Source organism: Thalia democratica, chromosome 2 (genome assembly GCF_965202585.1).
Source record: "Thalia democratica chromosome 2, ktThaDemo2.hap1.1, whole genome shotgun sequence".
NCBI classification, from domain to species: domain Eukaryota; kingdom Metazoa; phylum Chordata; class Thaliacea; order Salpida; family Salpidae; genus Thalia; species Thalia democratica.
This window is the reverse complement of record NC_139166.1, coordinates 24444489-24456597: the sequence shown is the minus strand read 5'-3', so window position 1 is coordinate 24456597 and position 12109 is coordinate 24444489. Positions and strand designations below refer to the sequence as shown.

General features: G+C 25.3%; 1 protein-coding gene across 1 annotated transcript; it reads right to left on the bottom strand.

The window, feature by feature from the left end:
* Positions 1–442: 442 nt before the first annotated feature.
* LOC145829604 (general transcription factor IIF subunit 2-like) lies at positions 443–10174 on the bottom strand. The gene is made up of 5 exons (XM_082937446.1): positions 10003–10174; positions 3669–3814; positions 2200–2387; positions 1784–1927; positions 443–955 (listed from the first exon to the last, which is right to left on the bottom strand). The coding sequence occupies exons 1-5, from the start codon at positions 10152–10154 to the stop codon at positions 857–859; spliced, it is 729 nt and encodes a 242-aa protein (XP_082793572.1). The 5' UTR covers positions 10155–10174; the 3' UTR covers positions 443–856.
* Positions 10175–12109: the final 1935 nt, after the last annotated feature.

Genomic DNA, 12109 nt, shown 5'->3' with positions numbered 1-12109 from the left:
TTTAAATCTTGTACTTAATTAAAGTATTTTCAATAAAAAAAAATTCTAACAAGAGTCAACTGGACTCAAAAATTTGAAGTAGTTGATTAAGGAATATGTGACAAACCCTACATAATTAAAGTGTATGAAAGTAGACTAAATATCAGAATGAAACTTATAAAAAAGTTGTTTAAAAATCAAGTGTACTTTTCTTTTTTTTACTTATTTGTCTTTTTTACAAACTTAAAGATTAGTTCAATATCTTTTTGTACAAATGGATTTTTTTAAGATTAACTTACGCATTTGTAATTTTAAAATGTAGCTAAGAATAGGTATAATATAAATAATTTTAAAAACAAATATATGGAAATTACATTTACAGAGCATAAAATAATACGGATTTAGACAATTCAATAAAAAACAGTTAAAATTATATTTATTATTTTTAAACAGATTGTTGTGTTGTGGAATTTTACAAAAAAGTCCTTAAAACTAATTACATTAGTCAATTTAATAATATTTAGAAGGTACTTTATCTACTATTCATTTAATTACAAAAAAATTAAGAATATTAAAAAGTTTATAAGGCTTACTAAAAGCATAAAATTTTTATTTAAAAAGTAATAATTTTTGAGATAGAAACAAAAAAAAAAATCATACAAAATTTTCAAAACAAAGTTTTCTAAAAAAAATCATTTTTTTAAGATTCTTAATAAATCATTTACTTAAATATGTAATAAAGTTTAAAAACATATTTAAAAAATTTTTTACCAAAGTAATGCAACAAATAGTCCAATAAAAACCTAATACCATGAAATGGACAACTAAGTAAAATTTCAGGAGAAACCAGTAAATATGAAGCAGCGTCACCTAGCGGTTAGTATTTTCTGTATTCTTCCTTCAACTCCCACATGTGAGGGTGCTCTGGAGATTTTCCATACTCACACATCTCTCTGAGAACTTCCGATAAAAAGTTCTGGAAATGAGAGATTTTCAATAAGTTATAAAAATATTATTCAAATAACGGTATTGGAAATAAATCTGAATATCGTTTTCAGCTATATAGAAGAAAACCGGTGCAACATTGGACTTCCAGCTTAAAACTGTTCAATTTATTCTTTATATATAAACGTAACCTATTTAACTAAATTTATAGTTTTTTATTATAAAAAAAATAACTTCATTCGGAAAATTAAGTGCAAAAATGATGTACGTAATTGTTAAAATATTCAAATAGTTTAGTGTCTATACAATTTTTGATTGTGGTTTTTTTTTAGTGTCTACTTGAACAAGAACACTTAATATTTAAGGCATTGAGGTAAGGGTAGTTTTACTTTTTTTAAATTAAGTCATATTTTTACATTAATAACTAAGTTACTAGTTGTTTATTTTCAAACTCTTAAGATTAAGCGATCAAAGCTAGAGAGTTTGGTAAGTTCTTAATGGTAGCCAAAAAAAGAAACTCTTTCACTAACAATTTTTCTCCTCCTGTAGTTTTTAAGCAATCGTTTTTTTTTTTTAATTTTCAGTCTAATGTTTAAAAATTTATGAACAGTCTGTAGAGAACAAGTTTTTTATTTGGAACTAATTTTCATTTACACAATAAACTAAAAAATTTAATAAAACACAGTGCAAATTAAATTATCACTGTAAACAACTAACTTTATTAATTTTGTACCATTAAACGTTATAATTATCACACTCAGCGCAGACTTGAAGTTGCTGAGTTAATATAAGGACAAACGTCATTTTTTGCAAAAAAAAAACTCTTCTTGAACTCAAAGAAATAAAAACACTTCTGTACCTGAGGCTGCTGAGTGATGGCGTGGAGGTTCTTGGTGGAGTAGTACTGATGGGCTTCGAACAGCTCGTACAGCTTGTTCTGCAGCTCGTCCTTGCTGATCCGCAGCTTGTTTCCCTTGCTCTTCTTCCGCATCTGCTCGTCTCTCTGTGTGTCGAATACAGATTTAAAATTTCATCAAGCCTTTTTGATATTTAAAATTTTTAAATTGTCATTGTTTGAAATTTACTTTTTGTTTAATACTTTTTTAAACAAAGTCAACAACTGAGTATAGAATATTTTACAACTTGCATACAAATACCCTCTCCCTTGGTGATGTCAATAACTAACTTATTTTCAACTTCAACTAATAGTTTAATATAAAGTTTAATAAAAAACTGATGAAAACTTAACAAAGTTGATAAAAAACAAACAAACACCTCTTCCTTGGTGATGTTGATGGGCTTGTACTTTTGCACGTCGCTCTCGTTGATGCGCTTCGTCTCTCTCACCGGCTTGTTCGCCAACTCCCGCTGCCTCCTCTTCAAGTTCCTGTACGTTTCGTTGAACACCGGCTTGCAGTCGGCCTTGTGCACCACCTTGCCTTCCAGCGCCAGCGCCGACTTGTCTGTTTGAAACACGCGCGCTCAGGTTGCATTTAAGCATATCAATGAGGTTCCTTAAAAATCGTTTAAGAGTGCGGGAGTTTAAAACTGCTTTTCATAGCAAGTTTGAATTGGTCTGATCCGATGCTCAGCTTTCATGAATTATTGTCAGCAAGGCATATTTTTGCATTTAAAGTTTATAAGCTAAGAATTGAAATACAAGATAAAAACATTATATTACAGGGTTGCCACTCGTTTTTTCAAAATTTTTTACAGGTTTTCCAAAATTCTTCCAGGTTTTTAAAAGTACACATTTTTGGGTCTATTTTTAGTTTAAAGTTAACCTGAAGGTGAAAAACTGTGTTAAATAGTATAAAAACATTGAAAAGATACTGCAAAGCTACTTTAAATGTGTTAAAAAAAATAAAAAATAATAGATGATAACAATTTTTTTTATCTATATGGTAGATTTTTTGTGTCAAATCGAAATTTTACTACTGAACATGTTAAAATTGTTAAAAATTCCAGGTTTTTCAAGGTTTTTTTTGCCTAAGTTGTCAAACTCCAGGTTTTTCTAGGATTCCAGGTAAAGTAGTAACCCTGTATATATAACTAAATAAATAGTATTTTTTAGACTAAAATTAAAAGTAAATTAGAAATATTCTGTGTAGTGAAAGATAATTTTCTTACTTGACAAAAATGTGACATTAATCAAATTATTTTTAACATTTTATGCTCTTACTACTTTGAATAACATTTTTAGTAAGGTTTATAAGTATGGTCAGATATTACTTTTTTTTCTTTAAGATTTACTTAACTTTTTAAAGTTGTCGTAAAATAAAAATAAAATAAGTTTAATATTTTACTAATATTCAAAAAGGACTTTAATAAATTCTAATTTTTATATATCTTTTATACAACTACGTGAATTTGTACTTCTTTATATATGAAAAATTTTATCTTTTTAAAGTTAATCTCAAATCTTAGTTAAAAATATATAGAGTAATTTTTTTTTCAATTTTCTAATAGTGTTTAAAAATTATAGACAACAATTTTTGTATGTGATTGTAGTTTTTTTTAAATTGGATTTTATCAACAAATTTTAGCATAAAGTACCATACATACGAAAAAATATAATTATTATCTCAAAATATTATTAAATGTTTTTTCAAACTCTAAACATAGTATTTTAAACTAAAAAACTTCATAACTTGTAAGTGGCTATATTTTTAATTTAACAACTAAGATTTGCATGTAACACCATTACAAACTGCCACTTAACTGTTTCAAACACAAAAGCTAACCATTATCCACAGGCGTTTCTGAAAAAACTGCTAGTGCTTGATCTCTATCTGTGATCTTTGTAATTTTGAACTCATAATCTGCAGGTATTTCATCTTGATGACCACTATTCCGAATACGTTTACTTGCTGTGTATGTTATCTTCGAACTGCTGGTATCAGTTCAAATTAAAAAAGAAAACTAAAAACATATATTTTTACGTTGATATGTTATTCTATTTATTTTTCTTCTGTGAACAGCAGTTAATTGATTAGAATATTTCTTGGAATACATGTGCACACTAGTGGGCAAAAACAAAAAATACTTTATATAAAATGTACTTAAGCCTAATTAAGTCTTATAAATTGCTAGTTAATTTCATTAGAATATAGGCTTGCAAACAAAATATAAAAAACTTTTAGGGAAGAACATTGTCACAAAAAAGTACTAATGTTATAACTATTTCAATATGCAAATATATTTTGTTTATTGATCAAGTGTTGTAAACGGTAATACTAATTAGTCCTTTAAACTATGACATAGTTACCATTTGTTTGTAAAGTTCATTCAGTAAGCTTTAAATTTACCTAATTGTTATAAGATGATTTTTTTTGTCTGTTGTTTTTAGTCAGGGTTGCAAAGGGTTCTTGAAAACTTTCTTAGGTTTTATTAATTTTATCAAGCTTATTATACGTATAAGTTTTTTGTTCATTTTTAGTATAAAATTAAGTTCAATGTAAAAGACTGTCTCAAATAGTTTAAAAACATTGAAAAGATACTGTAATGCTACTTTAAATGTAATTTATAATAAATAAACTTGTAAATAATACAAAAAATGTTTGTAATTGATAGATTTTTTGTACCTAATCAAAACATCATCATTTAGAAAAAAAATATTTAAAATTTCGGTTTTTTCAAGTTATTGTGATTTTGTTTGACTTTCAGGGTTTTTTTCAAAATTCCTCATATTCCAGGTTTTTTGCCTAAGTTTAAAAATTCCTAGTTTTTGGGCATCCATGTGTAACCTTAAAGCTCAAGAAATAAAAGAGAAACTAAACAGTTTAAAATTAGCTAATAAGCATTCTTAATGTGTTTTACCTTTGAATGCTAAAGCTTTGAACAAAAGTGTGAACTATACAATACAACAAGTGCAAAAATCATGAAATGTCTAAATAAGGTATTCATTGTTAAGCCAAAATATTAAGTTAAAAGCTATACGACAAATAAAATAATAAAGATGCAAACGTATATAGCATGTAATTTTTTTTTCTGAAAGTGGTTTTAACTAAGTTCAAATAGAAATCAGAACTTTACTATCTATAAGTTATAAAACTTTATATCTAATGTAAAATTTAAAATAACTACTACAAAAACAATAAAATACTAATATAAAAAATTTAAAACCATTGACTAAGCTATTTTCTAACTTTAAAAACAGAAAACAGTTTCAAATATACAAAACTATTGAAATTATTCTTAAAAGTAATTAAGCAAGATTTTGCATAAAATACATTTATTGAAATACTTTCAAGATAGACAAGTCAATCAAAACAAAAATAAATGCATAAAAAATGTTATCTAAGTATTTATAGATTTATTTAAATAAACTTAACTTTTTTACAGTGTAGTTTTTAATAAAGACATTAATTTCTTAAACATTGCTGTGCTCTACTAAGCATAGTTGTTATTTGCAAATCCAAATGGGACTGCAGTCAGTTCTTTTTAAAACAAGCTTATAATAGATAAAGTTATCTTATACTTAGGTTGCTAAAACTCAACCTGTTTTGTAATAGAATTATTAATATTAAACTCCATTGGATTTAATTGTTTTTAAGAAACAATACTTTAAAAAACTCTAATCATGGCAACTTATGGCAATCCTACTCTTAGATACATATAAAAACTACTTAATTACATTTTATACAGGGTTGCCACACTTCTAAGTCAAAAATCTGTCCTGAGTGACCTTAAACCGCCATGATTCATCCTGAGTTTTTTCATATCTTTGAATAAAGATTCCAAAATTATTAAATATCAAGTTCTTCAACAAAATTGGATAAAAAATAGTAAAATATAGAAAATAAATCAACTAAGTATCATTCAAGATCTTTAAAAATTATGTCCTGAGTGCGTGGCAACCCTGTTTTATGGCAATTTAAGAAAGATATTTGTTTTCTGTATCTTACAAATATATTAAGTTTATTGTATATTGCTTATACAACATTTCTCTACATGAATCAGCATGCTTAAGTTTAAACAGTTTTACCACTCAAAGACTACAAATAATTATTAAAGAAGTAAATACAAGTGAAAAACTGTATAAACTAATATTTTGAAAAAAGATTGAACAAATTGTAAACTAAATTCTTTAAGTAGAACACATTATTGATATTATAAAAATTATAAAAAAAACATAAAAGATTTAACTTATATAACAAAAAATTGTCATTCTAAAATGAACTATGTAGTGTTTTACATATACTCTCACTAAGAAAAATCATAAGTCTTAAAGTTAGTTTATTTTAAAGACAAAAGTTTACATATATGTTCTCTTAATATTTCATGTAGAGTATAATTATAATAGTACTATTAGCTGTCTTTTGAACTATCTATTTAAATAGTATATATTATCATAGTGTTGTTAATATAAAGTTTGATAAAGAATACTTTGATGTTTAAACTAAGTACCTTGTTATTATGTTTAATAACTTTGATCCCTCTCTCAACAACAAATGTAAATCACTTTATTTTATTTAATTACTTTTGAAGTATTAATATGCTAGATAAGATATAAAATAAAGATTATCGTAGAAATGTTATCCTCTTTTACAAAACTATATCACATGAATCATTATTTTTTAAAATAAGACAATTAGAAATAAAAAACTGAGAAAATATTTAATTGTAGAAATTTGTTTCAATAACTTTTTTTATGTAACCCCATTATGTTGACGAGCAACAACTTGGCTTGAATGGCTTTTTTTGTAATTTTTTTTTAACCTAACTTTAAAACCAATTATTTTCAAATTCTTTAATGCTAACTTTTATTCTAAAGAACGTTCTTTTTCTTTGCTTTTCACAATAATTTCCATCGAATTGCGGTTTGATTTTTGTAGTGGGCCCCTTTAAAATTTTTAAGTTTTTTTCTATTTATTTGATTTTACAAGTGTTTCTCTAAAAATAATATTTTTATATAATTTTTTTTTTAACATACTTATTAAACTAAGTTTAAACTTGTAATTAATTTTTTGTTCCTTTTTTTTTATACCATTAGCCTAAATATATTTTTAGAAAAATTCTAATTTTGCAGGATTTTCGATTTTAAGGTTTACAGACTTTTATGCAAAAAAATTTTTTTTTTCAATAATTTTTATTTTTAACAGATTTGTTTAGTTAAGTTTCAAGATGTAATTATATTTTTTTCCCAATTAATTGTTGTTTTTTAAATATGTGACCCATACAAGTTTTACCTAAATTCTAAGCAAAGCTATTTGAGGGACTTCTTGCTCAATTGCTAAGAGTTTAGGTAAAACTTGTGAGGGTCATATATTCTAAAAACAATAATTAATTGGGAGAAAAATATAATTATATCATGAAACTTAATTATACAAATCTGTTAAAATAAAAACTAAAAAAAAAAACTTTTACATAAAAGTCTGTAAACCTAAAAATCGAAAATCGTGCAAAATTAGAACTTTTCAGAAAAATTTATTTAGGCTTATGGTATAAAAAAAAATTAAAAATAAAAAATTAATTACACGTTTAAACTTAGTTTAATAAGTATGTTGAAAAAAAAAAGTTTAAAAAAATTATTATTTTCGGATAAAAACTTGTAAAATTAGAAAAAAAATAAAAAAACAATAATTAAAATTTAAAGGGGGCCCACTACAAAAGTCAAACCCCAATTCGATGGAAACTATTGTGAAAAGCAAAGCAAAAGAACGTTCTTTAGAATAAAAGAAAAAAGTTCCAAGTTAGCATTAAAGAATTAGAAAATAATTGGTTTTTAAGTTTGGTTAAAACCAATATACAAAAAAAAGCAATTCAAGCCAAGTTCACGCTAGTTTAATTATAACAACATAAATTTTTAAAAAAGCTGCCATCAAAAGTTATTTTTAGGAGTAAAACTTAGTTTAAAAAATGAACAATTTGTGCAAGTAGTTTAAACTAAAAAATATCCTTTAATTTGATGTAAATGCTTCGAAAACTTTTAATATTGTTACCTCTATAAATAAGTTTAAAAAATACTCTTTACTAGAATCATAACAAGATATTTTTTTTAATAGCATTTTAAAAAACACACTTGTATTGAACTTTACAAATTTAAGATTTTTAAAAATATTAATGACTGAACACATTTTATCAAAAAAGAATGTTTATATATTATATTTAAATAACTTTGTTTTTGTATTTATTTTCTTTACAAGATAATGATAAATATTAAGTTAGATTGATTAAATTAAAACTTTTAGGTTTTTATCTGGGTTGACACTCTTTAATTCAAAAAACTGTCCTGAGCCATCCTGAGTTTTTTTAAATCCTAAATTAAATTTTTGTTTTAAGCTTTTTGAATTATAAAAATAAACATCAAGTTCTTCCACAAAATTTAATTTTTAATTGTTTTAAAACTATCTTGAGTTGTTTATATAAAAAAGCAAAACTATTCTGAGTCAGCCTGAGTAAAAAAATATTAAAAATATCCTGAGTTGCCCTGAGAGTGTGGCAACCCTGTTTTATATAGCTTTTTATTTTAAATTTTGATAAACTGAATTAAAATATTATGAATATCACTTGTTACTAATACTAATATGAATACTAAACTTTAAATTTAAAAAATAACAAGTGAAAAACTATTTTTTTCATAGAGCTATGATTTAGTCATTAGTGGAAAAAATTACCACTGGATGTAGTTTTGTGTGAGAGGGTTTAGTTTAAAACTTGTTAAGGGCATAGGGGGGTCCGCCTTGATTTTTACAAGTTGATCTTATTTTATAGAGTTTTATCTGAGCTATCAGACATTTTTAACCGCTTGAAAAATATTAAAGTAATTTTTGAGATATTAGCGATCAAAGTTGGTGACCTCAATAGGTTCCATATGGAAGGCGCAAACTAAAAACGTAAAAAAAGACCATTTCATTAAAAATCTATCTCCTCCTTCATTTTTTAAGCAATCTTCGTCAAATTTTCACAGAAAGTGTATTATTAAATTCTAAAAAGATTGAATGCATGATTTTTTTAATTTAAAAAAAAATATTATTAAAAAAAAACTACCTTTTTTTATCTAAAACTCTTATTTTTTAACTTTTAAAAAATTCCAACATTCAAAGTCTTTTAAACTATAAAGTATAAAAGGAACATTTTCTGAAAGTTTGAGGTGTCTAGCTTAAAAAATTAAGGAGAAGATAGATTTTTAGTGATTCTTTAAATTACTGAGAAAGTTGACCCCAGAAAACTTGCGGTCTATACATTTGTATCCAAACATTTTTATAAAAATTACAATATATCAAAAGCTAATTAATATTTTTTATTTTTATAAAAACTGGCTTGTAGTTTGTACTTCAAGCTTTCATTTAAGATCCAATGTCATTTTTAGTTTTAAAAAAAAATGTTGGACCCCATATGCCCTTAAAAAATTGAAGTATAGTTATTAGTAAAATTCTGTAAAAGCCCCAAAAAAAAATTTATGAATAAATAATACTTAGTAAAAAATTACCTTTATCCCAATTAAATACTACTAATGTAAAAAAACTATAAATATTTACTTTTCCTTAAGCATGTACTCTATAATTATTAATTGCTTTGTTCTGGAGTTAAAACTAGTTTGTTTAAAACTTGAGGCTTTTAAACTATCTTTTCTAGGTATACTATCAAAATCCACTTGCGTTCAAAGTCCACTCGATTTTTGTTTGTTTGTTTATTTATTTATTTATGTTATACATTTTTATCTTTTTGTTTATTTAATTTTTATTTATTTTTCACTATCATTGTTACCCCTAACCCTTACCCTCGATTGGTAAGCAATTCTCAAAATTGGCTGGGTGGATTTTGATCGGGTGGATTTTGATTTTGGGTGGATTTTGAACCTGTCCCCTTTTCTAATTGACAATGAAGTTTGTTTTGACTACATGTGATACATTTTTTAACAGTAGTTTTACAAAATCTATTTGCCTTAAAATGTTATGCTCAATTTATGTACTATATTTTCATTTTATTTTAATTTTAATAACAACCTATGTTTAGAGAGTATTTTTGTCTTTCATGCTTAAAAATGCTCAAGTTCTGATACCTGAGTCTAATGCTTGCACAGTAAACCATAATAATATTAAATAAAGACAAACTCTACTAAGATAAACAGACCATTTGTTGATTGACAATTTTCCAACATTCTGTCCACCCTCTGAACTCAACCACTTCTCAGCTAAATGCTTTGGAACTTTTACCAGCCACAAATGATTTCCTTTTCCTTTTATGTCCAATGCACTATCACTATTACTGCTTTCTCCATTCATGATTTACTAATAAGTTTTGGTCAGGCTATAATTTAAAAACTTGAAATTAAAAAAATAACTGTTTAAATTTTAAAACATATTTAATATTTTATGTTGTGTATTTTACTAAGTTAACTAAAAAATAACATCTAACATATTAGTTTACTATATTCAGGGTACACTCTTTTAGGCATAAAAAAATAGGTACAGTGTTTCTTTGCTAATCCGACCATGATGGGCAAAATTTTTATGTAATTATGGCCAAATTAGCCTTTAGCAGTATAAGAACAAAATATTGTTTTTCTTTAAAAACTATATCATTTTCATATTATGCAATGCATATAAAAAAACAGAGACTAAAAATTCTGTTAACGTTATTTTTGTTTTTTTTTTCAACTAACCAAGCAATTAAAACAGGCAAAAATTAACAAAAATAAAACACAGGGTTGCTACTTTTTGTGTCAAAAAAACTGTCCTGGGTGACCTTAAAATACCCTGAGTCATCCTGAGTTTTATCAAACCCTTAAAAAATATTGTTTTTGCCCTTTGCGCAAACTACTTAAAGCTCATGTTCGTTTTTATACTTAATAATTAAAAGGAAGGTTTTATATGTATGCCTCTGCATTAGATGTCACTATACTTATGAAAAATACTATTTTTGAAGATTCATTGTTAAAAGTTTAAATCAATAAAGATTAAAAAATTAAGTTGTGAATAATTTTATGCAACAATGTTAGTTAATTTTATATATAATGAAAAAATATATTTGACTAACTTTTATCTTGCCACATAAAGTATTAAATTGAATGCATGTTTATTAACTTCAATCTTAATTAAACGGCTTAATATAAATTCAAATCATGATAAATATTAACTTCAGATCAAAAAAAAAAAGAACTACAATATTATTTTTAAAATAGTAAAGTACTAGCTGCAAGGCTAAAAATGTTTTACTCAAGCATTTTCAAAACATATAAAAATCATGTTCTTGAACAAAATTAGTAGTATAAAAAACAAAATATTGAAACTAATCAACTAAATCTCATTCTAGATGGTTAAAACAAGTATCAAACCAACTACACACAAATGTGTACAGAAAAGCAACAGACACAGGTCTAATAATGGAATAAACTAGTATTTGTCCAAAATCTTGGAAACTTAATAAAATTTTATCTAAACAGAGTGCTATATATATGCTCAAATTTTACCGCTTTCAATAATGAGCTTTCAAAATTTAAAAACTTATTGCTTAAGAACCAGTATCCAAAAAAGTTAATAGAGTCCAAAATCAATATAATAATAATATACAACAAATTCCTAGAAGTTTACAAAATTGACAACTCAACATTTAAACGAAATGAAAAAATTAACACAAAAAAAGAAAAGAAAACAGAAACCCAAAACTGCTCTTATTTCACACCAGATTACATAGGTAGTTGTTCAAAAGATTCTAAATACAAATAGCATCCATATTTCAAAAACACAACATTAATATTAAACCGGCCTACACCAGCAAAAAAAGTTTTTGACTATTTCAACAACAAAAGAAAATGCTCAGAAGTATTTGGCGCAAATGTTATATATAAATACACCTGCTCTGCAGATCAGAGAATCTCTTATATTGGAGAAACACCACAGCAACTATTTGGACAAATTACAGACCACTGCAGAACAGATAAAAACAGCACAATATTTGAACATCTGTTTAATTTCACACCCTGTCAAAACTCTGACATAGTTTAAAACTTTAATGTTTTGAAACACTGTAAACAAAGCAAACTCTACAGCCTGGAATCAATATTGATTGAGGAAGAGCAACGTAAGTTAAATATGCAAATAACATTAAATGGAAAAGCAAATTATTAACAATTTATTAATAAACATACCTTTACTTTAGTTTTACTTGCTAAACCTCTACATTTTGTATTTATTTTAATTTATTCATACATCATAATTTAAACTTATATTTTGAGCTG